The sequence below is a fragment of the Bombina bombina genome, chromosome 2 (genome assembly GCF_027579735.1).
Source record: "Bombina bombina isolate aBomBom1 chromosome 2, aBomBom1.pri, whole genome shotgun sequence".
NCBI classification, from domain to species: Eukaryota; Metazoa; Chordata; class Amphibia; order Anura; family Bombinatoridae; genus Bombina; species Bombina bombina.
Genome location: NC_069500.1, coordinates 1,244,579,389 through 1,244,603,056, shown reverse-complemented (window position 1 = coordinate 1,244,603,056; position 23,668 = coordinate 1,244,579,389). Strand labels below are relative to the sequence as shown.

Here is a 23,668-nt window from a genome sequence, read left to right as displayed (position 1 = left end):
TTTTTGAGTCTGTTGTAGCGTAAAAGTGGTGGGGGAACTGGTTTGAACAATATTTTGGGACTGTCTGGGAAATGAAGTGAGTCTCTTGGAGGTATATGATGTTTGCCTTTTCCTTCAGGTAATGTGTCATTGCAGTTCACCTTTTGGTGTCTGAATTCAATCCCCTAACATTATGGGAGATAAGTTTTAAATTATGTGGCATCAGTGTATCTCCCTACCCCCTCTCCCTGTTTCGCTATGCGTCCCACCTTAGGAAAGTCGTCCGCACCCTGACCATCGTCTCTTACCTTCATTACCTTTGAAATCTGCGTCGCCCCTACCCCACATCTCCTCCCCATTTTCCTACCTACGTACCTGAAAGGAAACACCTGGTTTAAAAATAAAATAAAAAACAAAAAATAGTGAACTATTAACACATAAACAAGAACTTTGTTACTCTCAACCGCTTTCCACAACATATTATGCCTTAATGCAGTTAGTTACATATCTAAATAATTATGGCAATACCTATACCATATAAAAATATATTGTAAGAGAGAATAGAAAAACACACAAACACCATAGCCACAAAAGATAGTCAATACTATCAACAGTATTAAGAGGCCTCCTCTGGCCTGCCTTTGTAAGCTAAATTTTCTAATCTTTTGAACACAACAAACAAAAACATCTTACTTTTTAATATGTCTCTGGATGCAATCTGTGGGGGCTAAAAAAGAGAAGAAGTCCATCTCCACAAATCTTGCTTCCTGGCTCTTGATACAGAGTCCACCAGGAGTCTCAGACCCCCCCCCCCCTCCTATGATACAGTAGCTATAAGAAAAGCAGAGTAGCACAACATACAAAATCAGAGCATCATCTTTATACTTTTCTGCCCTCTGCTTGAATGCCCCATGGACTCCGACTGTAAGTGCATAGTTCCCCTGCTTCCTACCACTTGTATCCAGGAAAAAACTAGTTTCTTCCGTCTGTAGTGTCTCCCTGTGAATTCATCACAATTCAAGCTTTACGCTTCTTCTCCGGTATCTTGGACCATTGCTTCTGACGTGGCTGCCCTCCCTGCTGACTTTGATCTGAAGTGGTCTCCTGATGCATAAGAGCTGGAGGATCCATCCTCATCCTGCGACAAGCTTCTGGGATTTCCTGTGGATCCTTGATAAAGAATGATCTATTTTCCCACCTGTATGGGACTTGGTTTTTCCTTAGTAGGGAAGTGAGAGGCCGGAGAGAGCTTCTTCTATGTAGGGTCCGCAGGCAGAGATCCTGAAAGAACTGAACGATGTTCCCTTGATGTTTAAATGTGGGATTTTTCCTCGCTGCTGCAAGTATCTCCTCCTTTTCTTGAAAGCGGAGCATCTTTATAATAACGTCTCTAGGAGGTTCTTCCCCCTTGGGTTTAGGGCGGAGTGCCCTATGTGCCCTCTCCATCTGAAATTTGTCTTCTCCTCCTGAGCCAGTAATCCCCTGAAAGAGACTGAGTAGATATGCATTCAATTCTTTAGGACCTATTGATTCTGGTATTCCTTTTAAGCGCAGATTAGATCTGCGACTGCGGTTTTCTAAGTCCTCTAGTTTGTCATATACATCTTCCAATTCCCTTTGTTGAGATGTGACCCTCTCTGTTACTGTATTCAGATATTCTACCATAGAATCCCCATTCTCTTCTAGGGAGTTTACTCTGGACCCTAAATCAACTACTTCTTGTTTTAGTTCTGCTATACTGTTAGTCACAGAGTTTTGCATGAAGTTTTTCGAAATTAACCGAAATGTCCTGCTTAGAGACCAAAAGGTCTAAATCCGCCTTGGTAATGGGTCTTGAGTCATCCATCTTTTCCTTTGCTCCCTCCTGTATTTCCCTCTCCTCCTCTGAGTGTTGCTACTGTGCATCAGAGTGTTTATCTCCCCTCATGGATTTAAAGAAGAGATTAGGTGTAGATTGTTTATTTGTTGAAGTTAATTTGGTGTTCTTCCTGGCAGCCATTTTAACTGGTTTTTGGTGTTTATTAGGGATTCAGATTAAGTATATATACATAAAAATGTTCAAAACTTGGCTCACATCAAAGTTTCAGTCAATAGCCTGTACCTTAACTGTCCATGTAAACAGAGAGGTCAGCACCTCTTAACAGGTCTAGCAAAAATATATGGTTATTTAGATTTATTTTAATTATATTTAAGTTAGTGGGTGTTAGGGTTAGACTTAGGGTTAGGGGTTAATAACTTTAGTATGGGGCGGCAGATTAGGGGTTAATAAATGTAGGTAGGTGGTGGCGATGTTAGGGATAGCAGATTAAGGGTTAATACTATTTAACTAGTGTTTGCGATGCGGGAGTACAGCGGTTTAGGGGTTAATATGTTTATTATAGTGGCGGCGATGTCCGGAGCGGCAGATTAGGGGTTAATAATTTTATTTTAGTGTTTGCAATGTGGGAGGGCCTCGGTTTAGGGGTTAGGCACTTTAGCACTTTAGTTATGAGTTTTATGTTACGGCGTTGTAACATAAAACTCATAACTACTGACTTTAGAATGCGTTATGAAGCTTGACAGTATAGGGTGTACCGCTCACTTTTTGGCCTCCCAGAAAAAGCTTGTAATATCGGCGCTATGAAAATCCCATTGAAAAAAGATTTTACGCTGTTCCAATCAGCCAATTGAATGCAAGCTCAATCCTATTGGCTGATTGGATCAGCCAATAGGATTATAGCTCAATCCTATTGGCTGATTGCATCAGCCAATAGGGTTTTTTCAACCTTAATTCCGATTGGCTGATTCTATCAGCCAATCGGAATCTAAGGGACGCCATCTTGGATGACGTCACTTAAAGGAACCTTCATTCGTCAGGAGTCGTCGGAAGAAGAGGATGCTCCGCGCCGGATGTCTTGAAGATGGAGCCGCTCCGCGCCGGATGGATGAAGATAGAAGATGCCGTCTGGATGAAGACTTCTGCCCGTCTGGAGGACCACTTCTCCCGGCTTGGATGAAGACTTCTCTCGGCTTCGTTGAGGACTTCTTGCCGCTTTGTTGAGGACTTCTCCCGGCTTCGTTGATGATGGATGTCGGCTCTTCAAAACTGTTAGTGGATCTTCGGGGGTTAGTGTTAGTTTTTTTAAGGGTTTATTGGGTGGGTTTTATTTTTAGATTAGGGTTTGGGCAGCAATAGAGCTAAATGCCCTTTTAAGGGCAATGCCCATCCAAATGCCCTTTTCAGGGCAATGGGGAGCTTAGGTTTATTTAGTTAGGGTTTTATTTGGGGGGGTCGGTTGAGTGGGTGGTAGGTTTTACTGTTGGGGGGTTGTTTGTATATTTTTTTACAGGGAAAAGAGCTGATTTCTTTGGGGCAATGCCCCGCAAAAGGCCCTTTTAAGGGCTATTGGTAGTTTAGTTTAGTCTAGGGTTTTTTTTATTTCGGGGAAGCTTTTTTTATTTTAAAAGGGCTATTAGATTAGGTGTAATTAGTTTAAATATTTTGTAATTTGTTTTTTATTTTGTGTAATTTAGTGTTTGTTTTTGTAATTTAGGTAATTGTATTTAATTTAGTTAATTGTATTTAATTTAGGTAATTTATTTAATTGTAGTGTAAGGTTGGGTGTTAGTGTAACTCAGGTTAGGTTTTATTTTACAGTTAAATTTGTATTTATTTTAGCTAAGTAGTTAGTAAATAGTTAATAACTATTTAGTAACTATTCTACCTAGTTAAAATAAATACAAACTATTAGTTATATTGTAGCTAGCTTAGGGTTTATTTTATAGGTAAGTATTTCGTTTTAATTAGGAATTATTTAGCTATTAATAGTAGGTTTTATTTAGATTTATTTTAATTATATTTAAGTTAGTGGGTGATAGGGTTAGGGTTAGACTTAGGTTTAGGGGTTAATAAATTTAGTATAGTGGCGGCGACGTTGGGTGCGGCAGATTAGGGGTTAATAAATGTAGGTAGGTTGCGGCGATGTTAGGGGCGGCAGATTAAAGGTTAATAATATTTCATTAGTGTTTGCGATGTGGGAGTGCGGCATTTAGGGGTTAATATGTTTATTATAGTGGCAGTGACGTTGGGGGCGGCAGATTAGGGGCTAATAAGTGTAGGTAGGTTGCGGCGACATTGGGGGCAGGAGATTAGGGGTTAATTAATATAATGTAGGTGTCGGCGATGTTGGGGGCAGCAGATTAGGGGTTAATAAGTATAATGTAGGTGGTGGCGATGTCCGGAGCGGCAGATTAGTGGTTAATAAGTGTAAGATTAGGGGTGTTTAGACTCGGGATTCATGTTAGGGTGTTAGGTGTAAACATAAATTTAGTTTCCCTATAGGAATCAATGGGGCTGCGTTACTGAGCTTTACGCTGCTTTTTTGCAGGTGTTAGGGTTTTTTTCAGCCGGCTCTCCACATTGATGTCTATGGGGAAATCGTGCACGAGCACGTACAACCAACTCACCGCTGACTTAAGCAGTGCTGGTATTGGAGTGCGGTATGGAGCTCAATTTTGCTCTACGCTCACTTCTTGTCTTTTAACGCAGGGTTTATAAAAACCTGTAATACCAGCGCTGTAGGGAAGTGAGCGGTGACAATAACGTGCAAGTTAGCACCGCACCCCTCATAACGCAAAAGTCGTAATCTAGCCGTTAATTTTGTGTTAAAAAGTTGCAATATAGTTTTATTATTTATTTTGCCATTTTTTCTTATGTAATTTAAGTCTATAAATTGTTTTCCAATTCTTAGAACTTCACAAGTCTAACCGTGCTACATATCTGCCCCTATTAGCTTCAGCAGAGATGGTAAAATAAGAGATACAGAATAATGAATCTTTTGCTAACATAATTGCCAGGGCTAGTTGTGTTTACTCCAGTAACAAATATGAATGGGCTCCTTGGTGATTGGAGGAGTTTTGGCTATTGCAAAACAATTGCAGAACACAAAATGTTAATGCATTTAAAACATTTTCAAACTCTCCCAGTATGTTAATTTATTGCCAGAAAAATCTTGTAATCACAAGGTGTTTACTGTCCCTTTAAATATATTATTTTCATAAGCATTCAGTCCAATTAACTAAAATACAAAACATTGCCTTATCTGATTATGACACAGTGTATGCTGAGCTATTTCTTGCTCATGGTTTCAGGGGTTTTAACCTCTTGGAAATTGCCATACTTCCAAGTGGTTGAGCACAGGGTAGTAAGGTTCATTTTGTCAGGAAATTCAGGAATTATTCTCTTTCAATTACATTGGTCAAATGAGGGATGTTATCATTTGGGACACTTACAAAGACTTTCTGTAAGTTTATCAAGAGAGCAGCTTTATTTGTGATACAACAGAAGGCCTCCATAGAAAAAAAGGCCATGGGTGTAATATTTGCCTCTGAAATCAGAACTATCATTGTGGAATATTGCCTGTAGAAAGACACAAAGACATAAAGAGACAAAGCACCACTATTTAAAGGAAACAACACTCCTATTATAAGGATGATAGGGTTGAATGTTTGCTGGATAATATTTTGCAGATGTATGCACAGGTAAATATTATTTCCTGCTTACAGGCTGAAAGTAGGATGGTTTTCTCACAAAGGGCCTGATGATTTTAAGCACTCCGCACTGGCAAAATTTTCTAAGACGTTCGTCAGTACTGTGAAGTCCCTCAAAAATTGCACAAAGGCAAATTTTAGCTTGATAGCTGTTTATCTAGCTATGCTAGCTTTGGATGTGAAAGATACATACATTGCAATATAATGCTAAAAAACAAAGATGCCACTGAAACTATTTATTCCTCAATTTGTGGTAGCATTAAGTGGTTAGATTCTGTTCACTGTTCCATAAATCGCACTTGTCAGGGGTGCCTGCTATCCTCTCTCCTTTTTTACTCTGGTCATTGGACCCTGGGTTGTGGCTATCTGCCATCTGGTTAAGCCTTGAAATACATGGATTATCACTTAATGATACATAACAATTAGCTGGCTTTGCTGATGATTGAACTGTGTTTTTACTGAATCTTAATACATACTTCCCAGTCCTTCTTTATCTTCTGAATTATTATTATGGATGTTTCTCCTACTATAAGATAAATGTAAACAAAAAAAGATCTATTCAGTTGCTCTTTCTGATCAGCTGCTGAGGTCCATTTAAAGAGACAGTCTACTCCACAATTTATATTGTTTACAAAGATAATCCCTTTATTACCCATTCCCCTGGTTTTGTCAACCAACATGGTTATATTAATATACTTTTTACCTCTCTGATTACCTTGTATCTAAACCTTCTCAGACTGCCTCCTTATCTCAGTTCTATTTAGACTTGCATTTTAGACAATTTGTGCACACTCCTTAATAACTCGACGGGAGTGAGCACAATGTTATCTACATGGCACACATGAACGAGCAGTGTCTTGCTGTGAAAAGCCGTAAAAATGCCCTGAGATAAAGGCAGTCTGCAGGGGCTTAGAAACAGGCAGAAATTTTGATGTTTAAAGATTATAAAGTATATTAATAAAGCAATGTTGGTTGTGCAAAGCTGGGGAATCTGTACTAAAGGCATTATCTATCTTTTTCAACAATAACAATTTTGGAGTAGACTATCCCTTTAAGTAGTCTATCCAGAGATTAGACAAAGAGTGGCTAATATGAAGATGAATGTCTTGCCAAAGTTGATCAACCTTTTTTGACTCATCGCTTAAGATACATACTCCATTCCTGTAGAGATTGTATGTGATTATTAATAGGTATTAATTGGATGGTAAAAGTTCTTGTGTTTTGTATTTTACTGAATTCTCTAGCAATTGGGGGTATAGTCCTCCCAAATATAAGCCTGTATTATGATGATGCTATGTTATCCCATGTGTTAGCTTGGGGATCAAGATTTAGAATACAATAGCTGTCGTGAATGAGAGTAAGCTTCTTTGTCTTATCACCTGCTATTGGAGGATCCTCTGTGTATTCCACCACATCAAAATTCTGTAATTATTTTTTATGAAGTAATCAAAGGTTGTTTAAATAGGTGGAGGAAGTTAAGGCACTGGCCAATTGTGGCATCTCATTTGCACTTTGTTTGGGGTCTTCTCTCCTGTCTAGTAGTTTGGGAGAATGGAAATGGATTTGGACTTGATCTGAAAGCTTGGCAGGTGGCTAAAGCTTCTACACAATTTGCTATTCATTGTATTACAATCTTTGAGTTCTGTTATAAAATAATAATGACATGGCATATTGTCCCTCTACAAATTGCACCAGATTTTCTCCTCAAGTTCTACATCTTGCACAAGTAATTGTGGTTCAATAGGCACTGCTTTAAACATATTATCTATGTGCCTGCTGGTCCATCAGTATGTAATCTTGGTAACTAAGCTGATGTTGACCAGGAATTAATTGAAGAAGAAGACACCTAGGTGGTCAAAATATGAGCAGCATCACACAGTATGCACCAGAGTCAGGAAGAGAGGTGAGTAAAATGACTGCCAGCAGCACATGGCAAACAAATCAGAGAAAAAACTCTGACAGCCATATTGGATGACGTCACTTAAAGGAACCTTCATTCGTCGGGAGTCATCAGAAGAAGAGGATGCTCCACGCCAGATGTCTTGAAGATGGAGCCGCTCTGCGCTGGATGGATGAAGATAGACGATGCTGTCTGGATGAAGATTTCTGCCCGTCTGGAGGAACACTTCTCCCGGCTTGGATGAAGACTTCTCCCGGCTTCGTTGAGGACTTCTTGCCGCTTCGTTGAGGACTTCTCCTGGCTTCGTTGACGATGGATGTCGGCTCTTCAAAACTGTAAGTGGATCTTCGTGGTTTAGTGTTAGTTTTTTTTAAGGGTTAATTTGGTGTGTTTTATTTTTAGGTTAGGGCTTGGGCAGCAATAGAGCTGAATACCCTTTTAAAGGCAATGCCCATCCAAATGCCCTTTTCAGAGCAATGGGGAGCCTAGGTTTATTTAGTTAGGGTTTTATTTGGGGTGTTGGTTGTGTGGGTGGTGGGTTTTACTGTTGGGGGTTGTTTGTATTTTTTTTACAGGGAAAAGAGCTGATTTCTTTGGGGCAATGCCCCGCTATTGGTAGTTTATTTTAGGCTAGGGTTTTTTTTTATTTTGGGGGGCTTTTTTTTATTTTGATAGGGCTATTAGATTAAGTGTAATTAGTTTAAATATCTTGTAATTTGTTTTTTATTTTGTGTAATTTAGTGGGGGGGTTTTTGTAATTAATTTTTTTTTGTATTTAATTTAGTTAATTGCATTTAATTTAGGTAATTTATTTAATTGTAGTGTAAGGTTAGGTGTTAGTGTAACTCAGGTTAGGTTTTATTTTACAGGTAAATTTTTATTTATTTTATCTAGGAAGTTAGTAAATAGTTAATAACTATTTAGTAACTATTCTACCTAGTTAAAATAAATACAAACTTTCCTGTAAAATAAAAATAAACCCTAAGCTAGATACAATGTAACTATTAGTTATTTTGTAGCTAGCTTAGGGTTTATTTTATAGGTTAGTATTTAGTTTGAAATAGGAATTATTTAGTTATTAATAGTAGCTTTTATTTATATTTATTTTAATTATATTTAAGTTAGTGGGTGTTAGGGTTAGACTTAGGGTTAGGGGTTAATAACTTTAGTAGGAGTAAGGCAGCAGCCGAAACCAGTCAGCCTTTTTTTGAGGAGGTACTTTACCAAGGGACCAGAGAGTGGTGAGTCAATTTGTATACTACTTGACATACGGATGTCTGGGAATGTTTCCCTTGTGAACTAAATTGTGGGGGTTGTTTGGGGAACACCGTCACATTTCTATACTTTAACAGTCAAATTTATGCAGTGGCTTTTCAAAGCCGTATTCATCAGTTTCCTTTAAAAAATACTTTTTCTATCTTTATATGGACAACAGTGCACACACCTGAACCATTCCCCTGTTTAACTATTCTACCTAGTTAAAATAAATACAAACTTGCCTGTAAAATAAAAATAAACCCTAAGCTATATACAATGTAACTATTAGTTATATTATAGCTAGCTTAGGGTTTATTTTATAGGTAAGTATTTAGTTTTAAATAGGAATTATTTAGTTATTAATAGTAGGTTTTATTTAGATTTATTTTAATTATATTTAAGTTAGTGGGTGTTAGGGTTAGATTTAGGGTTAGGGGTTAATAAATTTAGTATGGGGTGGCAGATTAGGGGTTAATAAATGTAGGTAGGTGGTGGCAATGTTAGGGATAGCAGATTAAGGGTTAATACTATTTAACTAGTGTTTGCGATGCGGGAGTACGGCGGTTTAGGGGTTAATATGTTTATTATAGTGGCGGCAATGTCCGGAGCGGCAGATTAGGGGTTAATAATTTTATTTTAGTGTTTGCAATGCGGGAGGGCCTCGGTTTAGGGGTTAATAGGTAGTTTATGGGTGTTAGTGTATTTTTTAGCACTTTAGTTATGAGTTTTATGTTACGGCGTTGTAACATAAAACTCATAACTACTGACTTTAGAATGCGTTACGAATCTTGACAGTATAGGGTGTACCGCTCACTTTTTGGCCTCCCAGAAAAAGCTTGTAATATCGGCGCTATGAAAATCCCATTGAAAAAAGATTTTACGCTGTTCCAATCAGCCAATTGAATGCAACCTCAATCCTATTGGCTGATTGGATCAGCCAATAGGATTATAGCTCAATCCTATTGGCTGATTGCATTAGCCAATAGGATTTTTTCAACCTTAATTCCGATTGGCTGATTCTATGGAGATGGAGCCGCTCCGCGCCGGATGGATGAAGATATAATATGCCGTCTGGATGAAGACTTCTGCCCGTCTGGAGGACCACTTCTCCCGGCTTGGATGAAGACTTCTCCCGGCTTCGTTGAGGACTTCTTGCCGCTTTGTTGAAGACTTCTCCCGGCTTCGTTGACGATGGATGTCGGCTCTTCAAAACTGTTAGTGGATCTTCTAGTGTTAGTTTTTTTTAAGGGTTTATTGGGTGGGTTTTATTTTTAGATTAGGGTTTGGGCAGCAATAGAGCTAAATGCCCTTTTAAGGGCAATGCCCATCCAAAAATAAATACAAACTATTAGTTATATTGTAGCTAGTTTAGGGTTTATTTTATAGGTAAGTATTTCGTTTTAAATAGGAATTATTTAGCTATTAATAGTAGGTTTTATTAGATTTATTTTAATTATATTTAAGTTAGAGGGTGATAGGGTTAGGGTTAGACTTAGGTTTAGGGGTTAATAAATTTAGTATAGTGGCGGTGACGTTGGGTGCGGCAGATTAGGGGTTAATAAATGTAGGTAGGTGGCGGCGATGTTAGGGGCGGCAGATTAAGGGTTAATAATATTTAATTAGTGTTTGCGATGCGGGAGTGAGGCGGTTTAGGGGTTAATATGTTTATTTAGAGTGGCAGCGACGTTGGGGGCGGCAGATTAGGGGCTAATAAGTGTAGCTAGGTTGCGGCGACATTGGGGGCAGGAGATTAGGGGTTAATTAATATAATGTAGGTGTCAGCGAGGTTTATAAAAACCTGTAATACCAGCGCTGTAGGGAAGTGAGCGGTGACAATAACGTGCAAGTTAGCACCGCACCCCTCATAACGCAAAAGTCGTAATCTAGCCGTTAATTTTGTGTTAAAAAGTTACAATATAGTTTTATTATTTATTTTGCCATTTTTTCTTATGTAATTTAAGTCTATAATTGGTTTCAGGGGTTTTAACCTCTTGGAAATTGTCTAACTTCCAACTGGTTGAGCACAGGGTAGTAAGGTTCATTTTGTCAGGAAATTCAGGAATTATTCTCTTTCAATTACATTGGTCAAATGAGGGATGTTATCATTTGGGACACTTACAAAGACTTTCTGTAAGTTTATCAAGAGAGCAGCTTTATTTGTGATACAACAGAAGGCCTCCATAGAAAAAAAGGCCATGGGTGTAATAATTGTCTCTGAAATCAGAACTATCATTGTGGAATATTGCCTGTAGAAAGACACAAAGACATAAAGAGACAAAGCACCACTATTTAAAGGAAACAACACTCCTATTATAAGGATGATAGGGTTGAATGTTTGTTGGATAATATTTTGCAGATGTATGCACAGGTAAATATTATTTCCTGCTTACAGGCTGAAAGTAGGATGGTTTTCTCACAAAGGGCCTGATGATTTTAAGCACTCCGCACTGGCAAGATTATCTAAGACGTTCGTCAGTACTGTGAAGTCCCTCAAAAATTGCACAAAGACAAATTTTAGCTTGATAGCTGTTTATCTAGCTATGCTAGCTTTGGATGTGAAAGATACATACATTGCAATATAATGCTAAAAAACAAAGATGCCACTGAAACTCATTATTCCTCAATTTGTGGTAGAATTAAGTGGTTAGATTCTGTTCACTGTTCCATAAATCGCACTTGTCAGGGGTGCCTGCTATCCTCTATCCTTTTTTACTATGGTCATTGGACCCTGGGTTGTGGCTATCTGCCATCTGGTTAAGCCTTGAAATACATGGATTATCACTTAATGATACATAACAATTAGCTGGCTTTGCTGATGATTGAACTGTGTTTTTACTGAATCTTAATACCTCCTTCCCAGTCCTTCTTTATCTTCTGAATTATTATTATGGATGTTTCTCCTACTATAAGATAAATGTAAACAAAAAAAAGATCTATTCAGTTGCTCTCTCTGATCAGCTGCTGAGGTCCATTTAAAGAGACAGTCTACTCCACAATTTATATTGCTTACAAAGATAATCCCTTTATTACCCATTCCCCGGTTTTGTCAACCAACATGGTTATATTAATATACTTTTTACCTCTCTGATTACCTTGTATCTAAACCTTCTCAGACTGCCTCCTTATCTCAGTTCTATTAAGGCATTTTAGACAATTTGTGCACACTCCTTAATAACTCGACGGGAGTGAGCACAATGTTATCTACATGGCACACATGAACGAGCAGTGTCTTGCTGTGAAAAGCCGTAAAAATGCCCTGAGATAAAGGCAGTCTGCAGGGGCTTAGAAACAGGCAGACATTTTGATATTTAAAGATTCTAAAGTATATTAATAAAGCAATGTTGGTTGTGCAAAGCTGGGGAATCTGTACTAAAGGCATTATCTATCTTTTTCAACAATAACAATTTTGGAGTAGACTATCCCTTTAAGTAGTCTATCCAGAGATTAGACAGAGAGTGGCTAATATGAAGATGAATGTCTTGCCAAAGTTGATCAACCTTTTTTGACTCATCGCTTAAGATACATACTCCATTCCTGTAGAGATTGTATGTGATTATTAATAGGTATTAATTGGATGGTAAAAGTTCTTGTGTTTTGTATTTTACTGAATTCTCTAGCAATTGGGGGTATAGTCCTCCCAAATATAAGCCTGTATTATGATGATGCTATGTTATCCCATGTGTTAGCTTGGGGATCAAGATTTAGAATACAATAGCTGTCTTGAATGAGAGTAAGCTTCTTTGTCTTATCACCTGCTATTGGAGGATCCTCTGTGTATTCCACCACATCAAAATTCTGTAATTATTTTTTATGAAGTAATCAAATGTTGTTTAAATAGGTGGAGGAAGTTAAGGCACTGGCCAATTGTGGCATCTCATTTGCACTTTGTCTGGGGTCTTCTCTCCTGTCTAGTAGTTTGGGAGAAGGGAAATGGATTTGGACTTGATCTGAAAGCTTGGCAGGTGGCTAAAGCTTCTACACAATTTGCTATTCATTGTATTACAATCTTTGAGTTCTGTTATAAAATAATAATGACATGGCATATTGTCCCTCTACAAATTGCACCAGATTTTCTCCTCAAGTTCTACATCTTGCACAAGTAATTGTGGTTCAATAGGCACTGCTTTAAACATATTATCTATGTGCCTGCTGGTCCATCAGTATGTAATCTTGGTAACTAAGCTGATGTTGACCAGGAATTAATTGAAGAAGAAGACACCTAAGTGGTCAAAATATTTACTACTGTTGAGTATGTTAGGGAAAAGGTTTATCATACATATTTTCCTTAAATAGGGTTTATTTAATGCAGTTTAGCCTCCTTGGCATATTTATAGTCCATGGGGAAAATGAGGTGTAAGACATGTTGGCCAGTGGAGGTGTAGAGCGTGAATAGGTGGTTCTTGTAGGAGATCAAGAGCTGTTTGTTCAATTAATCATTCTATGTTTATTATTTCTGCATTGTTGTAACATGGAATGTGTTTTGCAGTTATGAATTTATTTCAGTTATGCATATTTATATTTTATAAAATTTCAATAAAAACTATTTATAAAAATATACCAAATTTTGGGTGTGCTTTGTGTGTTCTGTACTTTATATAGCACTTCCCAGGGTGGCCATCTTGATGTTTTCTAAATTCCTGACTATCAGAGAGGACTCTACACCCTCAGAATTATCTACTTATATATAAAAAAAATATCTACTTTAAAAAGTTAACCTTCACTATACAGTTTATTCACTGATTAGATTCAGAAATATGTTCTTGTGATTTATTGCTTGCATGTAACAATCCAAAGGTTGAATTTCTTCCAAGAAGAGCGCAAAGTTAACACAAGGGGCTCCATAAGAATGCTGCTTCTTAACCTGTCCCGATCGGAATGATAGACAGCCCCTACTAGCAGCAGATTAGCCTCCAGTGAGCAGGGGGGGGGGGGCATTGCACAAGCATTTCACTAGAAATGCTTGTGCAATGATAAATGAAGACAGTGTATGCTGTCGGCACTTAGCAATGTCGAGCGGACATGATTCGCTGTATCTAATCATGTCCACTCCACATTTAATAAATGTACCCCCAAACCTTACCCTATCTCCTTGTGAGAAACTTTATTATTGTACTCTTTTTTTTTTTCTTTTTTTTTTATATAATTTTTATTGAGGTTTAGTTAAAGGCATACATAGAACATCATAACAAATTCTTATGTCACATGAAATAAGGCTTCAATGTTACAGGAGTAATAAAATAGACATGAAAGAGACGTATAGACAACAAGTTACATAGCTGGCAAACATTATACAGATAGGGTGTTAATCCTTCAGGAACCTTCTATATGACATAATAAATTACTTTTGGGCCAACAAAAGCAACAGGTAGTAATGAAGCGAAAGAAGGAAATTGTAACTAAGGAGACCACTTTTGGATCTCATTAATAAACCTCGAATTTTTTAATTTTTAGAATAGTTAGTAATTGGTATTGGAAGCAATAATAAGAGTAAATATATAAACTTGCTGTGTAAATAGTGTGGTAAAGTATGTAGGTATAAATAGTTAGAGTATGGCATAGACAAGATAAGCCATATAGATAGCCCTCCAGTATTAGGAGGTATATTACAGGGGGGGTGGGGGGAGGTGGTGGTAGGTTAACTAAGGTTTATGCGATTTATATGGAGTACCATGAATAGGGAGATAAGAGTGACAAAGCAGGTCCAGCCTGCACTGGAAACCCATCCCCTACTGCTATGTGACAGAGCTGCAAATCACATCATAGTCCTAGCAGACTCAAAAAAATTAAACTATAGCGCAAGTTCTTAACTACTATTCATATGGCTTTAGAGGTTATATTGCAGAAAGGAAAGAAAACATATAGACTCAAATAACCCAGTACAGTTAGTGGCATGTGTGGATTGAAAATAACCCCTTATATTGAAATGTGATTAATCATGTTATGTATGGCTCACCACCTCAGCCGCCGGCAGCGTCGCCATACAAGGCCGGTAAACAGGGGTTGGAAAAATATTTTTAGGCAAATAAATAGCAGTCAAAATTTATAAGGTACTGTGTCTAGGACTTGGAGCCTTCCTATGTTCAAGATATACTCTTACAGAAAAAAATCTCCAATATTACTGCCAAACAGCTGACTCAAAGACCAATGGTGCCCCGAAGTAGTTAAAAATGTTAAATTAGAGTGCTACTAGGAGTATCTATGGGTACATATAGATATTAACTTACAGACAGGTGCTTAGTACCTATGAACTAAGTGTATTAGAGTAAACACCTAACTAGGTACAGTGCTATAACATTAAAACATGAAATGAACAGAGATATTGTGCCAAAATAAGTTACACATGGGATAGTAGACCTGATTTGTAGGGGTGCACAGCATCCAGATACCCTTTAGTGCTAAAGAAATGTAGGATATCACAGTTAAACATGGTGCTGATGTCAGTGACGTGCAGTAATAGGAGGCAGGGGAGGCAGTGCCTACCCTGTCCAATGAGGAAAAAAAGATTTAAAATAATATTTAATAAAAAAAAAAAAAGTGTTTTTTATTTTATTTATTAATTTTGTCCCAAGGGTACCCCCCCCTTACTTTATTTCCACCAGTAATATGTAGTAACTGTAGTTCATGACATGTAATGTGCGACTGCGTTGAACGTACACTCACACTGCGTTGTGCGCTACTGCGCTTGCGCTGAAAAAGTGAAGACAGTAACAACACAGATTCCAATGTTGCGCAATTAGGAGGCAGTGAGCCAGTCCGCTGCCATCCATTGAATTGCGCAACATGGATCAAAGTGCTGAGTCTGCTTCACTTAGCTGCTGCGCCACCTACTGTTGACTCGCCGGGCACTTTACAAGCTGAATGGAGGCGGTTCTCAAAACCGCCTCCATGATGAGCTAGTGTTCACTGACCCAATCAGCATTCAGCAGCACTGTGGGGAGGCGTGCCTGGGCTGTTGAATGACAGGTGGGTCATGTGACCGTTTGTGACGTCGGCGACGCGCGCAAAGAGACAGACTGGTGGGAAGAAGAGTTGTGGAGGGAGTTCCTGAGCTGCTCTGCGTGCTGCTGCCTAGTGTGCCACAGTCTGCCTAGGTGTTGTGGCTGCCGCTGACTGTGTGTTTAGGAGGCGTTTGCCTGCCGGAGGAGAGGACAGGACTGTTTGCTGCGCTTAGTGCGCTACCGTAGTGGCTCTGTGCTGCCTGGAGGAGTGTGGACTGAGAGGGTGCCGGGACTCTCAGAAGTTCAGAACTTCTTCTTCTAGGAGTGAGGGAAACAGAAACTAGGAGGAGCCTGTCAGCCTGCTGCCGGTGAGAAGTGGAGACTAAGTCAGACAGGAGCGGGAGGAAAACTTTGCCAGATAAAGATAAGTGCATAATTGCAAATTAATTATTACAACATAGTTACTCAGATTCAGAATCTGCAGCAGTAAAGGGGGGATCTGAGGCTGTTTAATATGGCCCGTGTTAGCTGCACTTCAGTGCACTGAACAGTGGTGTGGGTGGGTGAGGGGAGTGGGGAGGACTGAACTTGTTTGCTCCGTCTCTGTCCCCATGCTGCATTCCTTAAGAACGGTTAGCTGCTGTGTGCAGGCTAGGGAATTCAATAATGAGGTACGTGTGTGCTGTGTGGGGGGTGGTAAATCACACTACTGGTCTGGAATACTTTAGTATATAAAAGTGTCAGTGCAGTGTTCTACTTCTACTGGTTTTTAGCTCTTTAGTTTTCCAATTCCAAATGTCATTTTCATGCCTCCTTTTTTTCTCAGCCTGAGAAAAAAAAAAGGAGACATCAAAATTACATTTGGAATAATTGGAAAAGTGCTAAAGACCAGTAGGGCTAGTACACTGCACTGACACTTTTATATACTGTTGCTCCTTTCCCTGATAACCCCTTCCTCCCTGTTTTTTTTTTTCCTTTGACATTCATTTCCAATCCACAGGTCCTCTCAGCCTCAGACAGGGATACATTGTAAATCTGTCTTTTTAAACATGCTCATCCTCGGCTGGGCTAGGAAGGGAGCGAGGTCTGTCTGTTCAAGGTTTGTTTATTTTTACAGGTCCTCAAATGCTTTCAAGCAAATACCCCATCCTGTGTCAAATTGCAAAGTTTTTTTGCAGTCAGACTCAGGATGGAGGAGAGGATGAAACACTGGCAGCTGACCTCTGCTGTATAATATATTACTAGTACAACACTATGCTTCATCCCTCCCCCATGGTAACCCTGCAGACCCACTGAACTTCTGCTGAATCAAGTAAGTCTGTACTGCACGGGTGAGTGTATGGCTCTCCAGGGAATTTATTTTGTGCACTCTGTCTCCCTTCTTTAAAATACACAAAACAGTCACATCTTTATTGTCATCACAGGCCATATTATGTTTGTTAGGGGAGAACAGGGAAATACAGCAAGCAAGGCAGTTATTTAATGAGTAAAACATTTTTTATTGAAAAACATGTTGTTTATAATAATGGCCACTGTAATGTTCATCATATACATACTGTACATACACATTCTCACACACACATATACATACACTCACTACACAAACATACAGTACATACATACACACACACACATACTACACAAACATACATATTCATACACACACTACACAAACATACTGTATACAGTACATACATACACACACATATACATACACACACTACACAAACATACAGTACATACATACACACACACACATACTACACAAACATACATATTCATACACACACTACACAAACATACAGTACATACATACACACACATATACATACACACACTACACAAACATACAGTACATACATACACACACATATACATACACACACTACACAAACATACAGTACATACATACACACACATATACATACACACACTACGCAAACATACAGTACATACATACACACACATATACATACACACATACTACACAAACATACATATTCATACACACACATACACACACTACACAAACATACATATTCATACACACACATACACACACTACACAAACATACATATTCATACACACACATACACACACACACATACTACACAAACATACATATTCATACACACACATACACACACACACATACTACACAAACATACATATTCATACACACACATACACACACTACACAAACATACATATTCATACACACACATACACACACTACACAAACATACATATTCATACACACACATACACACACACACATACTACACAAACATACATATTCATACACACACATACACACACTACACAAACATACAGTACATACATACAAACACACACACATACTACACAAACATACATATTCATACACACACATACACACACTACACAAACATACATATTCATACACACACATACAAACACTACACAAACATACAGTACATACATACACACACACACATACTACACAAACATACATATTCATACACACACATACACACACTACACAAACATACAGTACATACACACACACACACACACATACTACACAAACATACAGTACATACATACACACACACATACTACACAAACATACAGTACATACATACAAACACACACATACTACACAAACATACATATTCATACACACGCATACACACACTACACAAACATACATATTCATACACACACATACACACACTACACAAACATACATATTCATACACACATACACTCTACATATACACATTACACACACACACACACTACACAAACATACATATTCATACACACACGCATACACACACACTACACAAACATATTAATACACACACATATATATATGTTTGTGTGTATGAGAAGATGTGCAAACATATGTGCATTTTTCTAAAGAAAGAGCCATTGTAGCAGTGCTTGCTACTTTAGTGATTGTCAATTATTTTGCAAACTTTTTGTGTTAATATATAGACCCCTACAAATATATATACACATGAACATATTTCTATGATATTTTATACTTCTTTCCAAGAATGTAGATATGTTTGTGCAGATTGATATTGTTATGTACACTACACTGACATTTTTAGATCACTCTAGTATATACAGTATGTTTGTACAAAAGCATCCTTATTGAAGTCCTCCTTGTACTAGTAAGTCTGCAGTGCACTGAAAATTTGATAGTGAATTGAATAAATAAATTAAGGCATTAAAGGTGAAGTAGAAAACAATTTGCAATTTTGGAAGCCTTTAAGTGGTTATATGGATCTGAGTTATTATCAGCTGTTTCAAGTTGTCAGAATCCTTTGTCTACACTATTTTGGTGAAAAACATTTGACACCTTCAATTATTACAAACAAATAACCCATCTTTTAAGCAAACTGCTTGCTGGGATATTTCCACACACAACGTATTTTACACAAGGAAAAAGCTTAATTTTGTTTTAAAATGGCAGCCGACAACTTGCATAAATGTTCCAAATTGGAAGCTCAAATCTGCTGTCCTTTTACTTTCTATTTATTTGTCATTAATTACCAATCAGTACAGGCAAATTGTTGGTATTTCTGGGTAAATGTTTCTTTACAAAAGACCACAAATTACAAATAAATAGAGGGTAAAAGCTCAGCTGATAATACCTCATATCCACATAACCACTTAAAGGGACACTAAACCCCAAAAAATTATTTCATGATTCAGGTAGAAAATACAATTTTAAATAACTTTCCAAATTACTTCTATTATCTAATTTGCTTCATTCTTTAGATATCCTTTGTTGAAGAAATAGCAATGCACATGGGTGAGCCAATCACACGAGGCCTCTTTGTGCATCTACCAATCAGCAGCGACTGAGCATATCTAGATATGCTTTTCAGCAAAGCATATCAAGAGAATGAAGCAAATTAGATAATAGAAGTAAATTCAAAAGTTGTTTAAAATGGCATGCTCTTTCTAAATCATGAAAGAAAAAATTTGGGTTTCATGTCTCTTTAAAGGCTTCCAAAAATGCTAATTGCTTTCTACTTCCCCTTTAACACCTTAAATCATTCAATTCACTGTCAAATCTTGAACAGATCTTTTCTTAACATTCAAGCATTCTAAGAATCCATTATTCTTTATTTAGCTTTTATATGAAACTATTCACACAGCTATCTACATATCTGCAGAGTTGAAGAATAAAATGTATGCAAATATTTATATTAAAAACGGGAAACTGGAGTGGATGCCACAACAAATAACCAGCAACAGGATAATTTTTTTTTTTTTTTTTTTACTGATGTTGACGTATGGACGCAAATAGTAATCTGTCCTCTACTTAGTCGATCATTTCAAGTTAGTAACAATGGGCAAAATATATAGAAAAATAGCTATATTCTAACTATAGTTTTTATTTAGTTTGGCTGAAACCACGTAGATTAATCTGGATCAATAAGAGCTCTAGTTCCCATTAACTCTACAGACGCTGCCAAAGTCAGATCACAGGGACAGTTAACAAGACCTAGGAACAGCTGCTGTGCTATCTGTAACTGGCATTTATATGAGTTAAGCATAGCATATGATATATATATATATATATATATATATATATGTGTGTGTGTTTCCCGGGAGTATCAGCCAGTGCCTCACCAGCCTCTGACCTCACCGCACATCACTGGCTGATGTATCAAATTAGTACAGGAGATACACTATACAAAATATATGTGGTAGAATATGGTAGGGACTGTAGTATCGGTGTGTATGCTAACTAATATATTTATGAGATAACAAACATAGGATAGGAAGCAATGTTACTCCACGCTGAAATTAGTATCTATTCGAGTCTAGGGGAGGAGTAGAAGCTTGCAATAGGCAGGCACAAACCTATTAGGTATTGCTATGAGTAGCTAGTTATCTAAGGGGGTCTTGCCCTTGAAAATATATATAAACAGGGGAGATTCTCCTCACACCTATGAGGTACAGAGTACACACTTGGACAGAAAAGATCTACGTTATCAATGCCCCCCTAAATTAAACAGAACAGGGTATATACAAATTTTCAGAGGAGCAGCTTATGTTACCCTGTAAGCAGATAAAATTTCAGTTCAGTAATTAGAAACGCAATTGTAGAGCTATTATAAACAAGAAGCCAAAAAGCCTTATTACAATAGTTTAGCAAAGGCATACAGTCTATAGATTGTAGCACAACAGGCAGTCCCACTGGTCATTAAGAGAGTAAATGTTCAAACTCCCCATATGCGGTAACTGATGTAAAGTACATATAACTTTAGGGGTAAATATATGTAAGATAGCACAGAACTTATTGTATTAATTAAAACATTTAAACTTTGTGAGGTAATAAAAACATAAATGCAGCTGCGGCTGCAACAATGGTGAAGCAATGTTCAGCAAGTTTACCCCACACCGGTGGCCAGAATTGTTTTTAGAGTCACCTCTCCTGATCTCAGCGCGGACTTCAGCATTGTAGTATGATGCGCAGCGCATGGAGGCAACAAGAACAGCGTGAGACCTCCTCTGCATGGCCATCTCTCCATCGGGAATTGACACTGTGATCTCAGGGTAGGGTTTTTAGGCATATCACTCTCGAACTCCCGATGTAGAGTAAAGGCTGAGTGGGCGACAGTGAAGCTCTCCCAGTTGCACATAGGGGCTATGGTGGTAGCGGGTTCCAAGCTCTTAACGTATGCGACCACATTCCTCTCCGCTTCTGCTGAAAGTAGTGCGCCGACCAAAATCGGCTCTCTCTTAGCGCTGTGACAGGCGTAAGGTAAGTCCCTGGGCTCCGAGCCTCCACCGTCATCTCGGTCCATCATACCCGGGCTTTGTACAGGAGGTGAGGAGGTGGTTGCAGGCTGGAAAGCAGCAAGCAACGCCGCTTCCAGAGCAGTATGGTGGTCCTCCACGAGACATAGCAGATCTTTTAGGAAGCCGGTAGTAAACTCCATGTGAGGCTGCCTTTTAGCGCTGTACTGAACGTACTTTATAGCCTTTTACTTTGGATTAATTAGTGTCCTCGTGGTCCTCAAAATGGCCGTCCTGGAGCTGTGTAATAGTCCCTTCGGGAGATATTAATCTCTGATTTCAAGTATCTTAATGCATCTCAGGTAACACTAATTTGATCCTTAGTGTTAAATGGATCTGTGATGTCAGTTTAAGCTGGGTTGAACAGTCTGAGAATAAAATAATAAAACATTGCGATGGAGCTGAAGTGATATGCGTCTGTTCAGTTGCTAGGCTTGCTCCGCCCCCTATTATTGTACTCTTTTAATCTTCAGTCTATCTGAATGTTTCTGCAACAGGGTTCAATGTATTAATTGCATAAATTATAAACTGAATTGCTTACTGGCTGAGTGAACTCTAATAAATGGCTATGGATAGGCCAGCATTCAATGTACAGTACATCTTGTGAACCACCCAGGAGAACTATAGCTAGATAGAAAGATAGATAGAAAGATAGATAGATGTCTCATGTTTTTAATTATTTATTTCTCTTATTTTAGGTAAATATTACATAGCGACTATGACAATGATTACAGCTTCTACAGCACTAACCATTATTATAATGAACATTCATCTCTGTGGAGCAGAAGCAAAGCCCATTCCACGGTGGGCCAAGGTAGTGATATTAAATTACATGTCCAAGATATTCTTTGTGTATGATGTTGGTGAGAACTGTGCAAATGCTCAGAGTGATTCGGACAGCATATCAAATGACAGCTTTCATTCTATTGATGATTTTGAGGAAAAGCACAACATTTATGACAAATTGAATTTCCCATTATCAGACTGTAGTGACTTTGTCTGTGAGATTGATGTAAATAAAAAGTTAAATAGCGCCATGACAAACCACTTTGGTCCAGAATATGAAGAAACTGGCATCCACTGCCTACATTATAAAGTTCTGGCTAGGAACGTAGAATATATCACTAACTGGTATCGAGAACAGAAAGCAATCAGCGCTAAAGGAATTGAGTGGAAGAAGGTAGCCAAAGTAATGGACAGGTTCTTTATGTGGGTATTTTTTAGTATGGTGTTTTTTATGAGCATTTTACTTATTGCTAAGGCAGTGTAATGTGTTTGGTACTAAAGAAAGTTGTTCAACATTAAAAAAGATACATGCTACTAAGTTATTTACCCTTTTTCCTCTTAAAACAATGTGCTCAAATGTATTAGGGCAAATCACTAGAGCATTAAGTTATGAGAAATACAGCATTACAATGAAAAACAAGGATCTCTATACTACTGTACATCTATTGCTGTAGCCTAGGATATTTGCAACAGTAATTCCTTGTAATATTGAATTTAACCCCCAAGTGAGTCACATACATTGCAGCTCCAGAGCAGAACAGTGCCAGAAAGAGCCAATCTGGGGCAGCAGTGGCATGTAGCAGCCAATCACTAGTGGTTGCTGTGTAGCCCTTGAGTGCGACCTAAGGGAACCCAATTTTTTTTCTTCAGTGATTCAGATAGAGCATGCAATTTTAAGTAACTTTCTAATTTACTCCTATTATAAATTTGTCTTCGTTCTCTTGCTATCTTTATTTGAAAAAGAAGGCATCTAAGCTTTTTTTCTTGGTTCAGAAAACAGCACAGCACTTTTATTGGTAGATGAATTTATCCAACAATCAGCAAGAACAAACCAGGTTGTTCACCAAAAATGGGCTGGCATCTAAACCTACATTCTTGCATTTCAAATAAAAATACCAAGAGAATAAAGAAAATTTGATAATAGGAGTTAATTAGAAAGTTGCTTAAAATTTCATGTTCTATCTGAATCACAAAAGAAAAAATTTGGGTTCAATGTCCCTTTACATATGCCTTTGTAAGGCTTTGTAGGGTCCAACATGGTGTAAGCTAGGATCATTAATGCATGAATTACATTCTCTAACTTTTTAGAACATGTATTTCTTGTATTATGTCTGTTTAAATAACTGTTCTTCCTAACCCCTATGTAATTCTAATATGTAAACAAAAACAAAAGGATGTTCTATTTAAAATATGAATGCACCTCATGAAATTGCAAAAGCAATTTATAAAAAGTGAAAATAATATATATAT

General features: G+C 37.9%; 1 protein-coding gene across 1 annotated transcript in view; it reads left to right on the top strand.

Annotated features, from left to right (window-relative positions):
* Positions 1-22,736, top strand: part of CHRNA9 (cholinergic receptor nicotinic alpha 9 subunit) — a 56,045-nt gene extending 33,309 nt beyond the window's left edge. The window contains exon 5 of the mRNA XM_053700273.1: positions 22,111-22,736. Within this exon, the coding sequence (XP_053556248.1) occupies positions 22,111-22,682 (572 nt within the window). The 3' untranslated portion in view covers positions 22,683-22,736. The remainder of the gene's footprint in view (positions 1-22,110) is intronic.
* The last annotated feature ends 932 nt before the right edge of the window (positions 22,737-23,668 follow it).